Genomic DNA, 20,770 nt, shown 5'->3' with positions numbered 1-20,770 from the left:
CTTCAGTGGGACTCTGATGTTTCTCTGACCCTATGATCATATTTGGAGTAGTGTTTGAGGATGGAGGGTGTTTGCATAGACCAAGGGTCTCAAACTGGCGGCCCTCCAGCTGTTGCAAAACTGCAAGTCCCATCATGCCTCTGCCTGTGGGAGTCATGCTTGTGACTGTCAGTCTTGCAATGCCTCATGGGACTTGTAGTTTCACAACAGCTGGAGGGCCGCCAGTTTGAGACCCCTGGCATAGATGTACCAGCTGGGTTTCTATCAGCTATCCATTGAGCTTTATCTGACCTTTTGGTCATATCTGGAGGTGAGCGGTCAATCCATACACTTATTGATGGTGGCTTTTTCTGTCCGATCGCTTCCTCTATTGGAGTTGTTTTCTATTCTATCAAGTTATGGATTAGTCATCCATATTTACATATTTTTGCAGTTGGACATTTTTTACAATTTTCTGCACTTGTCTTTTATATATAAAATTCTATATATAAATTTATATATATTTTTTACTTGGACTTTATTCATTCATCCATAGCTTAGTTTCACGTTTTTTAACTTTATCCATTCTTTATTCTATTTTATTAATTTGTCCTTATTTCTATTTGATGTAATGATTGTTTATTACTGAATAAGCATACCATTATTTCCTTTCAAATATTAGACAGTCAGAGGGGGTTATTTAGGAAAGGCAAAATCACTTTGCACTACAAGTGCACTTTCAAGTGCAGTCGCTGTAGATCTGAGGAGGACATGCAAGGAAAATAAAAAAACAGCATTTTATCTTGCACGTGATCTGCATAATAAAATCAGCAGAGCTTCCCTTCATTTCAGATCTTCCCCTCAGATCTACAGTGACTGCCCTTTCAGTGCACTTGCAGTGCAAAGAGGATTTGCCTTTCGTAAATAACCCCCAGAGTGTCTCAGAAGTAAAAATGGACAGAAGTTCACCAATCTGTGAAATGCTGCATGTAAAAATTGTCAAATAATTTCAGAATTTTTCTCAAATTAAAATGGCAAAGACTGTAAATATATCATCTACAGTACAGATCATCAAAAGATTCAGAGAATCTGTAAAAAATCTGTGCACAAAATCAATGCGGAAACCCAATATTAAATGCCCGCGATTTTTGGGCCCTTGAACAGCACTGCATTAAAAAAATGGCAATTCTGTGAAGGAATCACTGCATGGGCCCAGGAATTATTCCAAAAATCACTGTTTGAACACAGTTCACCATGCCATCCAAAAATGCAAGTTAAAGCTCTATCGTGCAAAGAAGAACATGATCTAGAAACGTCTTCTTTGGGCCAAAGCTCACTAAAAATGATCTGTTGCAAAGTGGAAAACTGTTCTGTGGTTAGAAGAAATCGATCAACATTTTGGCAACCATGGGCACTGTATCCTCTGGACTAAAGAGGAGGGACACCTTCTGGCTTGTTATCAGCACTCCTTTCAAAAGCCTGCATCTCCAATGCTAAAGGACTGCATTAGTGAGCATGGAATGGGCAGCTTTGCACATTTGGAAGGGCACCATCAATGCTGCAAGATTTATTCAGGTTTTAGAGCAGCATATCAGCTCTCATTCAAAAGATGTAATTTTTAAGGAAAGGCCTTGCATATTTCAGCAGGATAATTCTAAAATGCATACTGCAACAGCATGGCTTCACAGTAGAAGAGTCTGGGTGCCTAACTGGTCCACCTGCAGTCCAGATCTTTCACCAATTGAAAATATTTGGCACATCTTAAAACAAAAAATACAACAAAGAAGACCAAGGACTGTTGAGCAGTTAGAATCCAATATCAGGCAAGAACGGGACAACATTCCTCTCCCAAAATGCCAGTGACGGGTCTCCTCGGTTCCCAGGCATTTTCAGGCAAGTGTTGTCAAAGAAGAGGGGATGCTGCACTGTGGGAGCATGGCCCTGTCCTGGCTTTTTTGGCTTTGGGGGTTGTACTTTGCCAGCTTTTTGTTGCCCTGCCACAACTTTTTTGAGATGTGTTGCTGCCATCAATTTCAAAATCACCTTTATTTATTTATTACCTTATTGTAAATTTCCTCATTTCCTCAGTTTAAACAATTGATATGTTTTCTATCCATTTACAAATCATTGCATTCTTTTTTAAAGTAGATTTTAAACAGAATTTTGTTATAACTGTTCAACAAGAACAAAAAAATTATCCTTCCAGAAATCCAGTGAGCTTTTAAACTTCCTAGAGCAAGTCAACAATTCTTCACTTATATCTTAAACACCATTATCAGTTCTCCTATTCGACTAAATAACAAGTTCCCCTATGTAATGGAGATGTTAAAGCGGTGATCCGCTTAACCACCTTCAGACCGGACCATTTTGCTGGTAAATGACCAGAGGTCTTTTTACAATTTGGCACTGCGCTGCTTTAACTGGTAATTGCGCGGTCATGCAATGTTGTACCCAAACAAAATTTGCGTCCTTTTCTTCCCACAAATAGAGCTTTCTTTTGATGGTATTTGATTGCCTCTGCGATTTTTATTTTTTGCGATATAAACGTAAAAAGACCGCAAATTTTGAAAAAAAATGATATTTTCTACTTTTTGTTATTAGAAAAATCCAATAAACTCAATTTTAGTCATACATTTAGGCCAAAATGTATTCAGCCACATGTCTTTGGTAAAAAAAAAGTCAATAATTGTATATTTATTGGTTTGCGCAAAAGTTGTCACATCTACAAACTAAGGCCCCTTTCACACTAACGTCCCGTTCAGGCCCGCCTGTCAGTTTTTCAGGCGGACCTGAACGGGTGCTCCATAGAGCTCTATGGAGCGTCGGATGTCAGCGGTGACATGTCCGCTGACATCCGACCCGCTCCGATCCGAAAAAGTGTGACGGAGGAAAAAGCTATTTTTCCATCCGTCTGCGGATCGGATCGGGTGACGACGGGCACTGCGGTCCGTCGTCATCCGATCTCCCATAGGGGAGAGCGGCGCTGTGACAGGTCCGTCCCTGCACAGTGTGCGGAGACAGACCTGTCATCTCCCTGCTCAGCGGGGATCGGCGGAGTGATCCCCGCTGAGCAAACGGACATCCACGGGGCGGATCAGAACTGATCCGCCCCGTGTGAAAGGACCCTTAGGTACGTTTTCTGGAATTTACGCAGCTTTTAGTTTACGACTGCCTATCTCATTTCTTGAGGTGCTAAAATGGCAGGGCAGTACAAAACCCCCCCAAATGACCCCATTTTGGAAAGTAGACACCCTAAGGAAATTGATAAGTGGCATGTTGAGCCCATTGAATATTTTATTTTTTTGCCTCAAGCGATTGAATAATGACAAAAAAAATTTATTATTTTTTTTTTTACACAAAGTTGTCACTAAATGATATATTGCTCACACATGCTATGGGCATATGTGAAATGACACCCCAAAATAAATTCTGCTGCTTCTCCTGAGTACGGGGATACCACATATGTGGGACTTTTTGGGAGCCTAGCCGCGTACGGGGCCCCGAAAACCAAGCACCGCCTTCAGGCTTTCTAAGGGCGTAAATTTTTGATTTCACTTCTGACTACCTATTACAGTTTTGAAGGCCATAAAATGCCAAGATGGCACAAAACCCCCACAAATGACCCCATTTTAGAAAGTAGACACCCAAGCTATTTGCTGAGAGGCATGTTGAGTCCATGGAATATTTTATATTTTGCCACAAGTTGCGGGAAAATTACAAACTTTTTTTTTTTTTTTTTTTCACAAAGTTGTCACTAAATGATATATTGCTCACGCATGCCATGGGCATATGTGAAATGACACCCCAAAATAAATTCTGCTGCTTCTCCTGAGTACGGGGATACCACATATGTGGGACTTTTTGGGAGCCTAGCCGCGTACGGGGCCCCGAAAACCAAGCACCGCCTTCAGGCTTTCTAAGGGCGTTACAGTTTTGAAGGCCATAAAATGCCAAGATGGCACAACCCCCCCCCAAATGACCCCATTTTGGAAAGTAGACACCCCTAAATTTAGGGGTACACTAGTGAGACTAGGTAATAAATGGCGGGTGCCCTGAAACTATAAAAAAAATAACTAACCAACCAGCGTCACCTGTAACAGTTATATGGTGATCACTGGTGAAAGGGTTAACTAGGGGGCAATCAGGGGGCTTTATGCGGTAGTATATGGGGGTCTCTGGCGCTATAAAAAGTTGCGGCGAACCTAAATACCTACCTGCCTAACTAGCGTCACATGTGACACTAATACAGTGATCAGAAAAACGATCGCTTATTAGGCTGGGTTCACACTGGAGCGATGCGGGAACGCCACGAATCCGCGGCGGGTTCCCGCATCACATGCCTCCCGGCGGCAGTTCACACTGCCCTATGCAAACTGCTGGGAGTGTCAGTGAAATGTTAATGACACCCCCAGATCAGTTCGCATATCGCAGTGCGATCTGCAAACTCGGATCGCATGGTGTGAACACCCATGCGATCCGATTCTGCTGCGGACCAAAAAAAGGGTCCCGTGCGAGTTTGCGGCGGGTGCGACACGAATTCAGCCATACTATCTGTATGGCTGAACTCGAATCGCACAGAGATCGGATGTGATTTGCACTGCAGTGCGGTGCGAATCACATCCGTTCTCATAAACCGCTGCAATGTGAACCCAGCCTTAGTGACACTGGCGACGGGGGGTGATCACGGGGTTAAACCTTTATTGGGGGGGTTAGGGGGGTACCTTAGAACTAAAGGGGGCTAACCCTAACTGCCCTAACAGTTATTACAGTCACAAATGACACCCGCCGGGTGATCAGGGGGTTAAACCTTTATTAGGTAATAAATGGCGGGTGCCCTGAAACTATAAAAAAATAACTAACCAACCAGCGTCACCTGTAACAGTTATATGGTGATCACTGGTGAAAGGGTTAACTAGGGGGCAATCAGGGGGCTTTATGCGGTAGTATATGGGGGTCCCTGGCGCTATAAAAAGCTGCGGCGAACCTAAATACCTACCTGCCTAACTAGCGTCACCTGTGACACTAATACAGCGATCAGAAAAACTATCGCTTATTAGGCTGGGTTCACACTGGAGCGATGCGGGAACGCCATGAATCCGCGGCGGGTTCCCGCATCGCATGCCTCCCGGCGGCAGTTCACACTGCCCTATGCGAACTGCTGGGAGTGTCAGTGAAATGTTAATGACACCCCCAGATCAGTTCGCATATCGCAGTGCGATCTGCAAACTCGGATCGCATGGTGTGAACACCCATGCGATCTGATTCTGCTGCGGGCCAAAAAAAGGGTCCCGTGCGAATTTGCGGCGGGTGCGACACGAATTCAGCCATACTATCTGTATGGCTGAACTCGAATCGCACAGAGATCGGATGTGATTTGCACTGCAGTGCGGTGCGAATCACATTCGTTCTCATAAACCGCTGCAATGTGAACCCAGCCTTAGTGACACTGGCGACGGGGGGTGATCACGGGGTTAAACCTTTATTGGGGGGGTTAGGGGGGCACATTAGAACTAAAGGGGGCTAACCCTAACTGCCCTAACAGTTACTACAGTCACAAATGACACCAATGCAAAAAAAAAAAAAAAAGCAATTGGTGTCACTGTGACTGGGGGGGCAGGGGTAATTGGGGGGTGATCGGGGGGTAAAGGGGGGGTGTGAGTGTGCCTGGCATGTTCTACTGTATGTGGGGTGTGTTGGTGCAACTCACCGGACCTCTCTCCTCGGTGCCGGAACGAAAACTACCGACACGGAGGAGAGAATACATCACTTCCTCTCCTGTGTTTACATTACAGGAGAGGAAGTGATGTCACCGGACATTTTCATTCGCCGGGAGCGATCGCGAGGGGGTGGCCATGAATGAATGGCCGTCCCCTCGTTCGGGATCGCTCCCGAACGAATACCGACCGCCGCAGGCACCGGGCGGGGGCCCGATCGGGCCCCCGACCGGCGGGCAGGCAAGGACATACATGTAAGCCCTTATGCCTTCCCGTGCCATTCTGCCGACGTACATCGGCGTGCGGCGGTCGGCAAGTGGTTAAAAAATATGGCGCTGGCATTTTAACTGTTGGTCCCCCCGGCTGTGGTTTTACAGCCGGGCACATATGCGAGCCGCACCGCGACTGGCCCCGCAATCTGGGACCTGTCACGTGTCCCAGATGATTGACAATAGGGAGAGGCCTTCTCCCTTTCTGCACTGAGGGAAGTGACCAAAGTCTCCAAATTTTTTTTTTTTAAGCATATTAATCATTTTTTGGGGGGTAGAACTCCACTTTAATAATGTCCTGTCCCCTTCTGTATTAAACTGTACTGTAATTGTGCTGTCCCCCCTCTACATTGTAAAGCGCTGCGTAAACTGTTGGCGCTATATAAATCGTCCATAATAATAATACAAATCGTGTATAATGTTAAAACTTGTGTACAACACATCCCCAAAACATGTGCAGCAGTAACTGCAGCCAGAGGTAGCCCTAGTAAGTATCGAATTGTGGAAGCTCAGTACTTACTGACCACCCCATAGCAGACACTGCTACAGGGAGGCTCTCTAATTTTTTTTTTTAATGTTTTTAACCACTTGCCGACCAGCGCACGACGATGTACGTCGACAGAATGGCACAGGCAGGCAAATGGGCGTACCTGTACGTCCCTTTAAATTTGCCGCCCTGCCATCGGGAGCGCGCTGCCGGCGGCTGCCGGCGGTCCCGCGATCGAGTCCGGTCGCGGGACCCGCGGACTCGATCGCCGCTGGCATCCCCGCGATCGTCTCGAAGAAATGCCATTGTAAACAGCATTTCTTCATTCTGCCTAGCAACTAGTGACGCTGATCTCTGCTCCATGTGATTGGAGCAGAGATCAGTGTTCACTAAATGAAAGCCCAACCCCCCCACAGTTAGTAACACACCCCTAGGAACACTTAACCCCTACACTGCCACCCACTGGTTAACCCCTTCACTGCCAGTGTCATTTACACAGGAATCACTGCATTTATATAGCAGTGATTAATGTATAAATGACAATGGTCCCAAAAATGTGTCAAAAATGTCCGATGGGTCCCCCACAATATCACAGTCACAATAAAAATCGCTGATCGCCGCCATTACTAGTAAAAAAAAAAATAATAAAAAATTATTAATAAAAATGCTATAAAACTATCCCTATTTTGTAAACGCTATAACTTTTGCGCAAACCAATCAATAATCGCTAATTGTGATTTTTTTTTACCAAAAATATGTAGAAGAATACGTATCGGCCTAAACTGAGGGAAAAATATGTTTTTTTTATATATTTTTGGGGGATATTTATTATAACAAAAAGTAAAAAATAATGCGTTTTTTTCAAAATTGTCGCTCTATTTTTGTTTATAGCGCAAAAAATTAAAACCGCAGGGGTGATCAAATACCACCAAAAGAAAGCTCCATTTGTGGAAACATGTTCCACCCTAAAATCAGGTAAAACATGTTATATGGTCCCAAAAGGTGAAATTATGCTTTAAAGTGATATTAAAGCTTCATTTTTTTTTTTACATTAAAATAATAAACATGTCATACTTATCTGCTCTGTGCAGTGGTTTTGCACAGAGCAGCCTCGATACCCCATGGTCAAATTACATAGCACAAGCACTGTGCTGTATAACATGCTTTAAAAGGAACAGGATACTTTTTATTTTTTTATTTTATTTTTTAAGGGTAAAACACTCAAATGAGCTTGTAATCTATTTTTCATAATATATTTCCTTAATTTGTTTTTTGGAGATTTGGAGGAGGCAACAGAAGAGACTCTCTGAGCTAAGAATTCATACTTGAATATAATAGGTGAAAAAAAAAATAGTTTAGGTGTCATTTAAACCAAATTCAAAAAGATGGTTACTCGCTATTTACCATTTCTGCCATTTTTTCTGCAGGAGTGCTGCAAAACTCCACTGCCTGTGAGGTATGTTTGGCGCACTCCGATCCAGTATTCCCAATAAGGTGAGACGTCACTGCAACTGCCAGCTTCTGGTTTGCTGCGACCAGTTCCGTGGTGGTGTAGGGCTGGGTAATGGGGTAATAGGTCTGTTGTCTTCCCCACTGCAGGGAGACCAGAAGTTCTTCTAATACACTAAAGAGAAAAACAAAGCCATGATTACTGTAAGTATGGTAGTATGCACAATCATTACCTTTTTTGTACCACAAAATGTTTCTGGATGCAACACATCTCAATAAATTACCTGCTTTTAAAACTAAATGGAAACATTTAACCACTTAAGGACTGGGCCTCTTTTTCAGACTCAGTGTTAAAAAAAAAAATGTTTTTTAACTTGCAGACACTCTAGAGAATAAAATGGTGGTCGTTGCAATACTTTGTCACATCGTATTTGCGCAGCTGTCTTACAAGCACTTTTTTTTTTTTTTTTAAATACACTTTTTTGAATTAAAAAAGACAACAGTAAAGTTAGCCCAATTTTTTTTTATATTGCGAAAGATAATGTTACGCCGAGTAAATTGATACCCAACATGTCACGCTTCAGAATTGCGCCCGCTCGTGGAATGGCGACAAACTTTTATCCTTAAAAATCTCCATAGACAACATTTAATAAAATTCTACTGGTTGCATGTTCTGGAGACGGTCTAGGGCTAGAATTATTGCTCTCGCTCTATCGATCACAGCAATACCTCACATGTGTGGTTTGAACACCGTTTTCATATGCGGGCACTACTCACATATGCGTTCGCTTCTGCACACGAGACAGGGCACATTTAAATTTTTTTCTTATTTTACCTTTTATTTTTACACTGTCTTTAAAAAAAATAAAAATAAATTGTGTCACTTTTATTCCTATTACAAGGAATAATGTGTATGAGATCGGGGTCAAAAAGACCTCAGATCTCATATTTGGACTAAAATGCAATATAAAAAAAAAAATTAAAAAAAATGGTAATTTTGAAAAAATGACAAAAAAAATAAAATAAAAAAGTGCCTTTAGGCTGGATTCACACCTATTCATTTTTGTGCTTTTTGCATTTTGCAGATTTGCACCATAGAACATGTTCCATAGGAATCCATGTTAAATGGACTGTAGTGCAAATCTGCAAAATGCACTAAAAATGCATAGGTGTGAATCCAGCCTTAAGAAGTATGGGCGAAAGTGACGTTTTGACGTCGCTTCCGCCCTGCATCTTCCCCTCACTTGTCTCCATACCTGACAGGAGAACAGACGCGATCACCTCCGCTGCTGCCGACGGCTCCGGATCACGGAGAGGGGGCCCTCTCCCTTCACTGATAAAAGTGATCTTGTGGTAAATCCGCTGTAGAGACTCCTTTTATCTTGTAGCCGATCGCCGGCCGAACACGGGGATACTGGGGTTATGGCAGCTAGCTGCTGCCATAACAATGATATACGTCCCCAAAGTAGGGACGTACATCTGAGTGCGGCGGTCGGCAAGTGGTTAATCATCCCCTGAAATGGGTCACAGACTTAAAATAGAACTATAGGCAAAACTTTGGTTTTCATTTTGGATAGAGCAAGGGTGGGTTATAATGCCTGTCAGATTTTTTTTTTTCCCCCCACCATCTGTGTCCCATTATGGAGAATTCCCTTCACTTCCTGTCCCATGGCCAAACAGGAAGTTAGAGGAAATCTCTGCAAATTAAAGAACTGCCAAGTCACCAGAACTAGTGTTCCTATTGGAAGATTTCCCCTCTATTGTTTTTCTGGGGACAACCAAAAATGTGGGGTTTTCTTTTACTTTCAATGATAATGGTAAACAGGACAAAAAAAAAAAAAAATTTTTGCCTTTACTTATACTTTAAAGCGGAGTTCCAGGCATTTAATTAACTCCCTCCCTGCCCGGTGTTCCCAATCGCAGGAGACAATGTGCCAGAGCCGATTGTAGCATCGTTATGTTTAACCACATGCGCGCGATCGGGAGATGCATTCTGGAAAGCCAGGGGCATCATATTCCGGAAGGACATACCAGTGGGCTTCGGCTGCCAACATTTAAGATGGGAAAGTGCTCGGCGGGGACCGCTAAGTAAGCATTTTTAAATAAATAACATTTAAAAAACCTACACTAGATAATAATGCTGCTTGATATAAGATTTAGATGCATACAACCTGGGGGTGTTTTGAAATTAAAAAAATGCTGGAACTCTGCTTTAAGAAGGAAGATCAGGCCAATTATAAATATTCTTAAACATATTATACCCTACCTATGCTACATAACCTGTTTAAAAAAAAAAGCTCTGTAAATACTTTTTTCCTCTAAAATAGGCTCCAGTGCTGTCATGGCATCCTGGAGCGCCATCTTCTCTGTGCCAGCGAGTGGCTGCTCCGGGGGGAGGAGGGAGCACTTACAACAGAAGGGCAATGGGAGGCGACATCACAGCTCTGGTAGCTCAAAGCCATTGTCAAGCCCTCTGTGGGTAAATTCCTTTGAAAGTTGAGGGATACTCTAAATTGAAGTGATATTGTGGAGCCTAAAAGAGAGAGGGGAATGGAGAGTAAAGGGGGAAGAGAGTAATAGCTGGGGTGGGAGATCAAGGGTTATGCACTGTATCGTATGCCTTAAAGCATTAACATGAGAGTCAGTGGCATCATTAAGCGGTGGCTATTGAGGCTGGAGCTCTGAATCTGGGGCCCATAGCCCCGAGTCCAGGGCTGGCCCTACAGTGAGAGTCTGACACAGCGTTTCCCGCACAGCCGCGGCACTCTCACTGAGTACTTTGCTATCGGTGGTTCACCGACAGCCAGAGAAGAGAGATCGGTGAGTGAGTCTCCTCCCCTGCTCTGCCAATATCATAGAGTCAGGAGGAACTTTCTCACACAGAGCTCCTGAGCAGGTGAGTGCAGACCGAGGGTGAGGGGGGGAAATGAAGAATGTAAGAGCTTGGTTAGATATGGGTATGAAGAGGTGGGGGTTGTGTTGCAGACAGTGGACAATTTGTAGGTATTGGAAGTAGGTTGCGTAGAGCAGTTTGAAATCTGACTAATTGGTGGAATGTTTTTAATTGACCTTTTAAAAGTATTTCATCCAGAAAGATGTAAGGTTGGTGAGGCCAGTGTGAAGTTTAGTTCAAGCTGGATAATGGGAGTCTGATGGGTGCTAAATGGGTGGATTTCTGTAAGGTAGAAGTAAATTTTCACCAAACTTTGGCGGACACTATGATGGGGGGAGAGGTAGGTAGGCATCACTGATTTCAGGGGTAAGATTTGACTTTTACAGTAAATTAAATAAAACCATGTAAATTCAATTTGTAAGGGAACTAGTATAGCTATTTTCAATTATAAAAAAAGCAAAACCACATGGCAATGAAGATACCACATACTTTTGCAAATTAGGTTTCTTGCGAGGATAAAATACAGCACAGCCTCTGAATAATCAGATTCAGACCAAGCAACATTAATTAAATACCCGCTACTCAGCTTAGAGAAGCAGATGCCAGAATGGAAAGGGATCAGATGCCCGCTGGCCCTCCTGCTGTGTGAGGCATACAGTATACTGCATACACTGCACCAAACAGAATATAAATATATATATATATATATATATATATATATATATATATATATATATATATATATATATATATATTCAAGTTCAATTTATAACCAAAGTAAAATGTAAAGAATCACAACAGAAAATTCACAAAAGGTTTTCCAGCAAGGCATCAAAATAAAATTACAATTAAAGAGGGATTCCACCAAAAAAAAAAAAAATATTAAAAGCCAGCAGCTACAAATACTACAGCTGCTGACTTTTAATAAATGGACACTCACCTGTCCCGGGTTCCAGCGATGCCGGCAGCCGAGGCCGATCGATCGCTCGGCTCTCGGCTGCTGTCGCCACCATTCTAGGTGAGGGAATCAGGACGTGAAGCGAATCGGCTTCACTTCCCGGTTCCCTACTGCGCATGCGCGAGCTGAGCAGCGCAATAGGAAATCTCTGCGCTGTCACTGGGACCCGTGTGTGTCCCAGCAGGCAGCGCAGGAAATGGCGTAGACTCCCACGGGAGTCTATGCCCGGAAGTGGGTGAAAATACCTGTCTTTGACAGGTATCTCCACCCCCCTCCCCCCTGAAAGGTGTCAATTGTGACACCGGAGGGGGGGAGGGATCCGATCAGCGGAGGTTCCACTTTAGGGTGGAATCCCGCTTTAAGTAGCACTGTTGTGATTAAAAAAGAACTACAGAATAAAATTATCGTATACCTCCAATAACAATTGTTGTTATAAAATGTACCAATGGTGATGCTATAACGCTGGTACAGAGTGCCTGCTGATCTAGCCCATATTTATCCCTCCACCTCTGACTTATGCCGATGGGGTTGTGGTAGAGCTGCACAATTAATAGTCAAGAATCATTATTGCAATCTTGACTAAAGCGTTTCACAATTATTTCTATGCAAAGAATTTTCTCTGCTCCTCTGAAGCCACACCATCAAAAGGAAGGAAGAGGAAAAACTGGGCAGTCCGCCAAGAATCAAAACATTTTTTATCAGTTGAACTTAAGTATAAACATTGTAACAATTTGTCAATGGAATAGACTTTGTGTGTAAGTGAAAAAAGTTTAACCACTTGAACACTAAACCCTTTTCTGACATTTGTTGGTTTCAAGTTCAAAATCATATTTTTTTTTTGCTAGAAAATTACTAAGAACCCCCCCAAACATATATTATATTATATATACACACACATTATATATTTTTTAGTAGACACCACAGAGAATAAAATGGTGGTTGTTGTAATATTTTAGGTCACACTGTATTTGTGCAGCTGTCTTTCAAATGCAATTTATTTGGAAAAAATTACTTTAATGAAAAAAAAAAAAAAAATCCTAACCAGAAAAGTTAGCACTTTTTTTGTATAATGTGAATGATTTTATGTCGTGAGAATGGTGAGCGAATCATGATCTTTTTATTCTAAGCAAAAAAACAGTGATTCTCATTTTGGCCAGAATCGGTTGTGGCCATAAAGGCACATTGTTGCACCTATGGTGGGAGTGCTCTGTGATAGAACCTAGGAAGGATAGCAAAGCCCAGATACAAGATATTCTTGGCATAGACACTCCCCCCCCCCCCCCCATCTCTGATGCATTTCCTCTTTCATGTCCCTCCTCAACCAATTAGTCAATATAAGAAAAGTGTATTGCCTCATCTTCTGAATGTGGCAAAGTGCTTGCTTCCAGTCTACTGAAAGCGTGCACAAATTCCCAGTAAAGAGGAGTGGATACAAGGTGTAGATGGGATTAGAGATGTGGGAGGACTGGAAAGCAACCTGTAAGGACAAGAGAGAATGCTTCACCAGCATATGGGCAGTGTGTTAAGACCAGGTCTCAGACACGCCTGGACTCAGCTCTTCTAGAATTGGCTGAGCCCTCTCTTCGAAAACTTAGGAGATCCCCTAAACAAATGAGCTGTAATGTTCTCTAGATAGTGGAATGGGGCTCCTCTAGTATTTCCTATTATCAACTTCATAGCAAATTGGGGGGCATTGGTGTGAGCGATTGGATTGATACGCAAATAACTTTGGTACGTACCTGTTTTTTTTAAAATGTTTTTTTGTGTTGTCCTTTTATTTTTTTATGGAGGTCATTTGGCTCCCCTCCCCCCGGCGGCAGGGTCTACAGTGCCACATTGTTACCCAGTATAGTTTCTACATTTGAGTTTTTGACGGTCTGGGGTAGACCCTGATGCCTACATGTTGGACTGTTTGATATGTTTTAGGTAAAGGCTTATGCTTTTAACATGTAGTCATTATCTCCCAAACAGAGAGAATGCTATATACAGTTGTGCTCTGTATGTTCACACATGTCTTTAGGATTTTATATCTTTCTACATATGAAAGATAGTTCAATAGACAATGTTAATTTTTTTATATAAAGACAACCAATGGTCAAACTGGAAATCTCTCTCTCATATTTTTATTTTATATACACACATATTTATAAAAAAAAAAAAATTTTTATAAAAAAAAAAAATTATATATTATATATTATATATATATATATATATATATATATATATATATATATATATATATATATATATATATATATATATATATATATATATATATATATATATATATATATATATATATATATATATATATATATCATACATACATACGCACGCACGAAGAGGACTCCAGTGGCAACCTGTGAAGCTCTGGTGAACTCCGTACCCAAGAGGGCAGCGCTGGAAAATAATGGTGGCCACATAAAACATTGAAACTTTGGGCCCAATTTGGACATTTTCACTTAAGGGTGTACTTAATTTTGTTGCCAGGGGTTTAGACATTAATGGCTGTGTGTTGAGTTATTTTGAGGAGACAGCAAATTTACACTGTTATACAAGCTGTACACTCACTACTTTACATTGTAGCAAAGTGTCATCACATGGAAAGAAAATATTTACAAAAATGTGAGGGGTGTACTCACTGTTGTAAGATACTGTGTATGTATATATTTTTTTTATTAGGCACATGATAAATACAAACTAAACTTCTGGATGTCAATATCAACAAAAAATACATTTTTTTTTTAGCCCCCAAAACACAATATATATACGTATATTATATGTAATGTATGTAATAATTGTATTATACATAATGAACCAATTGCTGACCATACCAAAATTTAAAATGTCTCTGGAACTGGAATTTTTTCAGTATGCAATATTAGTTCATAAAGATTATAGGCTATCATTTCTTTCAATATTTTTCAATTGTAAACTATGCAATAGGATTTTACATTTTGACTGTATAGCATTTCAATAATTTCTAGGCTACTGCTAATAATCTGAAAGATATTGAAATTTGTAAACTTACTTTGTGAGGATCGCCTCCCCCCCATTTATGTTCTTGAATTCTGTGACACCTATTCACCATACCCTGTGACAAGGCACTGCTGTGTCACACATTTCACAGAGCCTGCCTTCTGAACTACAAAGGGGTTGAGAGGAGGAAGTACAGAAATCACTACTTGCAGACAGCAATGTACCATGGGATATATAGCCCTTGAAAATATCAGAAATCTGCCAAGTATGCAGGGAAATCCAGAATATTGTGGAAAAAGATGGTGAGCAGAAAAAAGCACTAACAACATGAAAGATGATTTTTCAAGTATTGGATTGTCAACTATAACTACTGGTTGTATTGTTGGTATAAAATGAAAGTGCATGCTGCGACAACAACAACTACTTTAAAGGAGACCCTGACTGTGCCTACTAAAGCATCAAAAAAAAAAAAAAAAAAAAAAAAAGAAGGACATAAAAGCACTAACACACGCCTCCATTCACCTCTAGCCTAGCTATCGACACTGTGGAGAAATTCATTTTCTTTTCCAATCACTTTTTTAAGGTTATAAACTATAAAGATCTAAAACTGTATAATAAAGTACCGGTACATGGTAACATTATTGACATACAGCATTGGTCGTTAAGGAAATGGTATAATGCTATTTTGGGCTATGATTATATTTCTAAAAGAACAGAAAAAGCATCCTCCAAAGAGGAACTGCATGCTCGGAGGCACTCAACCAAGAGGAGGGGTCATCTCAGCTTTGAAACTATTACAGTAGCCAGTCATTATGTTTGAATACATACCCTGCAAATGTGGAGTAGGACCAGCAGTCTTACATCACTCCCCAAACTACCAAAGGGGGAATAAACAAGAGGAGAAGAAGGAGAAGGAGAAGGAGAAGAAGAAGAGGAGAAGAAGAGCGAACCTCCCCTGCACCACTAAGAGGTTAGCCTCAGATCTGTCCCCATCAGGAAGGTGATCCAGGTGTCCCAGTTTTTTTTCAAAAATCGGTAAAAGCATGTCCAGGATGGAAGAAGGGCTTTCATTTAACATTATCTGGGACAACTTGTTCTTTAAGAGATCAAAAAGATAGTACTGGAGAATTTCAGGATCAGGTAAAAAATTTAAAATTAGGCGTTGGGTGGGTCTTGAGGCTCCCCCCAATAGGGGGCCTGAGGAGTGCTTGTTGCAGGGACTTAGAGTCCCTGTGAGAGAATAGATAAAACTGTAGATTCAGATCCAGAATCTACAAGCTTTTAGGCACATCCATCATAAGCTGTTCCCTCTTGGCCGCACCCTCAAACACAGCAGGGAGGCTCCCGGCAATTCTAGCGGGGACCATGAACCACCATATTAGTACTTTGTACTTGGCCTCTCTTAGGGAGGCGATTTTTTTTTCCATTAAACAGGTAATGTTTATTGAACATTATTGCAGAGATTACAATCACAGTGGCATACACCGAACATTCAAAAGGTGTTGCGTCATAACCATAACAGTAGATAAGAGACATTTCTCCATTACAGTAGCCATTATGTATCACAGCCAAGGAAAGTCCTAACATCGACCCATTATTTACTGCAACATTACATCAAATTCCCTAATCACACGTGGCAGCCTCCTGCAACCATCTATCCCAAATTCTATGATATTTAGCTGGGCAACCCCTATTTTTATATAAGAATTTTTTATATGGGAGCGTGAAATTAACTTCCCGTTTCCAGTCCTCAACCCGGGGTGGAAGGGGCCTCATCCACTGTCTAGCTATCACTTTTCGAACAGAAAACAAGGTTTCCTGCAGGAAAGTGTTAGTAACTTTATCTAATACGTCAGGAAATATCCCTAGTAGACAGGGTTTGGGGTCGAGAGCCAAGGGCGAGCCCATAACATCATGTAGAAATGATACTACCGTATTTTTCCGTGTATAAGACGCCCCCATGTATAAGACGCCCCCCACTTTTGCAACCCAGAATTAAGAAATCCATATTTTAAACAGGTAAAACAGAACACAGTTTTATTTAGTAATTAAAGTTTACATACCAGTATATTATGCATCATATCACTTTATTCAACCTCTGTTGCATCAATGTTCTCTTCTTCATCACTAGTTCCAGACAGAATTTCTTCAACTTCTTTTGCATCACTGCTGTCTTCTGAGTCACTGTCTAAATATGTGAGATCATCCTCAGTTCCGTCCATTTCATTGCTGATTCCACATTTCTTGAAGGACTTCACAATCACCTCTTGTTTGACGCCATGCCATGAGTTTAGGACCCAATTGCAGACCTCGGTAATGGTTGGTTTTTTCACTCTTCCTGCCGGGGTCAAGTTATCACCTGCTTTTTGCATCCATCTGCTCCATTCTTCTCTCATCAGGACCTTAAATGGCTTGTTGATTGAAACATCGAGTGGCTGTAGCTGACCTGTAAGTCCACCAGGAATAACTGCTAGGTGTGTTCGTAAATCTGATGCAACCCTTTTAGTCTTTTCTGTTAAATGTGCTCGGAATTGATCAAAGACAAGCAGAGCTGGCTTCTTTAAGAGCCCTCCAGGTCTTCTGGACCAAACCTTTGCAAACCAAATGGCCATAATGTCTTCATTCATCCATCCCTTCTCTTGAACTTGCACAATAATGCCAGGTGGTATGGTCTCTTTAGGGTAGGTTTTCCTCTTGAAAATAAGCATAGGAGGCAGTTTAGTACCATCTGCACAGCATGAAAGCACAGCAGTATAGTGTGTCTTTTCATGGCCACTTGTTTTTATTGGCACTGTTTTGATTCCTTTCACATCAACAGTTCTGTTGGAAGGCACATCAAAATTGAGAGGGACCTCATCCATGTTTGAAATCTGACTTGGTTCAAAATCATATTTTTTCCGAAGTTTTATGACATAGGAGTGAAACTGTTGGATTTTATCCTCGTAAACTGGTGGCATTTTCTGAGCTAACTTTGTTCGTGTTCTCATGGCCAGCCCTTCTCTCCTCATGAAATTGAAGCACCATTTTGCCTTTCCTGTAAAATCAACAATGTTCATTTCACCTGCAAACATTCTTGCCTGACATTGAATAAGTTTGGTTGACACACATAAGCCACTCTGGCGCTGCTCCAAAATCCAAGTTTTAAGCCTCTGCTCCAAATTTGGCCATTTTGCTGGTTTTCCCCTTAAGGCCTTCTTCTTTTTTGGCATCTTAAGGAGTTGCTCTTCCTGTTTTCTCCACTGTCTGATCATACTCTCAGTGGGGGGAGGTCCAAACTGTCTCTCTGCAGCTCTATTCCCATGCTCTTTTGCATAGCTAACTACACTGAGTTTGAATTTTGCAGAATAAGACAGTCTCTTACTTTTATTACCGGTATTCTGTGACATCTTGGGCTCAAAATGCTCCGCTCTCTGCATCTGCGCAGTCTCCACGTCGAACGGGATCGCATCTGCGCACTCTCCACCTCCGCCTCTACCTCCAGCTGACGTCACTAGCATACAGCTCGTGATTGGAGGAAGCCGTTCGTAAGCTACGCACTATCTACGCACCCGCGCGGCTCTCTCCCAGGCTGACTGACCGTGTATAAGACGCTGCTCGTATTTCAGCCTAACAATTTAAGGATAAAGTAGCGTCTTATACACGGAAAAATACGGTACTTGTTTCCAAAGTTCCTGCAGTTTGGGGCAAGACCAGATAAGATGGAAGAACGTCCCAGTCTCAAAAGTACACATCGGGCAGAGCACAGATTGATTCGTATTATATTTGGCGGTCCTGAGGGGGGTGAGGTATGCTTTATGCACTATGTAAATCTGAGAAAGCCTGTCTTGGAGCCTAGGGGACACCAACTTGCACGTCTCCAGAGCCTCCTCCCATTCCTCGTCTGTCAGTTCACCCACATCACCCTCCCAGCGGGACTTCAGAGCATACGCTAGTCTCGCCGAGACGGGGGCCGTAAGCATACCATAAAAGCACGAGATAAGCTTTTTGGGATCAGTATCCTTCACTATGGCGACAATAGGATTGGGAGCAGGCCGAGGCAATGACTGCGGAAATTGTGCTCCAAGTGCATGCTGAACCTGTAGGTACTGAAATAGCATAGTGTTTGGAATACCAAATTCCTCCTGCAGCGCCTGAAACGTTTTAATAGTGCCATGGTGAATCAGGTGATGCAGGTAGTATATTCCCCTCGATACCCATAACTGAACACCCTGGATCTTTTGAAGTTCCGGCAATTGTTTGTTATGCCAAAGTGGGGTATAGTCATTTGGTGATATAACATTCAATTTAGTGGATGCAGGATCCCAAATCCTTCTGTAATGAAAAAGCATGGAGTGTTTACCTGGCTCCAATGCAGAGCTCCCAGCCCCCGTCGAGATAGCAGCTATCGGATCATCTGCAATTTGTGCCCAAGTAGGGCAGAGAAGGGTCAGAAAACGTTGTTTGTCAGTCTTGTCTACATGAAAAAGCTGAGACAGTTGTGAGGCAACATAGTAGTGATTTAGATCTGGGAGAGCCATGCCCCCCATATCAGTCGGGCTTTTCAAAGCCTGCCAAGCAAGCTTGTGTCTATTATTCCCCCATACAAAGGGCCTAAGGAGACTTTCAAGGGATTTAAAATATTTCAGCGGCAAGTATACCGGGGCATGCCACAACACATACAGTACTTTGGGTAATAGGACCATTTTAATCAGATTAACGCACCCCCAAACCCCAAGGGGGAGGCGAGACCAGGCCTGAATCTTGGTACGCACCAGGGAGAATAATGGTTCTACATTCAGCGCAATGTAATCTGCTGGAGGGAGCCGATTTTAATTGATTTTGCAGCCCCTTATGCAAGTCTATGCCACTCTGCAGGGTCCAAGACCTCCCCTATATCCTTTTCTTATTTTTCCATATAAGGGACTTTGTCGTCTGTGGAGGTTAGAATAATGTGAACCTTAGCTATATACCCCGAACAGATGTCAATGCGTTTACATAGGTATTCTATTGGGGTTGTTGTAGATAAGTCAGAAAGCTATTTTAGAGAAGAGATAAAGCAGGCTGATTATATCAATAGTGTTCTGCTGGTGGTAAAGCGTGTTGTTCCTGAAGGGTTTTCAGATATAGGACTCCTCTGTGGTTGTAAAAATTGGCAATGCGCAAATGCCCCTTATTTGTCCACCATGCAAAATCAGAAGGGATGAGGCCCGGAGTGAATTCGGGATTTGCCAATAATGGAGCAAGGCACGCATGGATTGATCTAAAATTATGTTCAGTTATGTTGAGGATAGCTTGTCTCACAATCCTAGAGAATTAAAATAAATTTTCAAGGAATACTACCAGTATATTGAGCCACAAGGCAGAGGGAGATTAGGGAAGTAAACAAGTGGCTAAAGAGCTGGTGGTGTAGTAAGGGGGGGGGGGGGGGGTTGTTTCCCTGGAGGACTGGGCCGACTGCTCAGTCGATAACCAGTACTATAGAAGGGACGGACTGCACCTAAATGAGGATGCTGCAGATCAGCTGGGAACGAAGATGGCAAAAAAGTTAGAACGATTTTTAAACAAGGCGATTCCAGAGGGTAGTATTGGGGGGGGCATTAGTGGTAGGTTGACCAAAGCACATAAACCCAAGGTAAGTATAGTAGCCAGTCCTATCTGCAATCTCGGAACACCCATTAAGAGGATAATATGCGACCGGTCTAAACTACGTGGCATGTTCACCAATGCCAGGAGCCTGCCGGACAAGATGGGTGAACTAGAGATACTGTTGTATGAGGAGGATTTGAATTTTGTTGGAATTTCAGAGACCTGGTTCAACAGCTCTCATGATTGGCTGGCAAACATTCAAGGTTATAACCTTTATCGCAAGGATAGAGAGGGTAGGAGGGGGAGGGGTATGCCTATCGAGAATAATGTACAAGTGAATGTGAGAAATGATATTACTAAGGGAGCTAGGGAGGAGGTGGAATCCTTATGGGTAAAGCTCCAAAAGGGATGAAGCTAAGGGGAAAATAATACTGGGAGTACGCTATAGGCCCCCTAACCTGAGGGAGGAAGGGGAGA

The 20,770-nt window shown here is 42.3% G+C and overlaps 1 protein-coding gene across 1 annotated transcript in view; it reads right to left on the bottom strand.

The window, feature by feature from the left end:
• BLZF1 (basic leucine zipper nuclear factor 1) overlaps positions 1–20,770 on the bottom strand; it is a 56,479-nt gene that overhangs the window by 3,246 nt on the left and 32,463 nt on the right. The window contains exon 6 of the mRNA XM_077481676.1: positions 7,854–8,073. Within this exon, the coding sequence (XP_077337802.1) occupies positions 7,854–8,073 (220 nt within the window). The remainder of the gene's footprint in view (positions 1–7,853; positions 8,074–20,770) is intronic.

This window comes from Lithobates pipiens, unplaced genomic scaffold (genome assembly GCF_037356315.1).
Source record: "Lithobates pipiens isolate NorthernLeopardFrog02 unplaced genomic scaffold, aLitPip1_a1.2 Scaffold_16, whole genome shotgun sequence".
NCBI classification, from domain to species: domain Eukaryota; kingdom Metazoa; phylum Chordata; class Amphibia; order Anura; family Ranidae; genus Lithobates; species Lithobates pipiens.
This window is presented reverse-complemented; position numbering and strand designations above follow the sequence as displayed.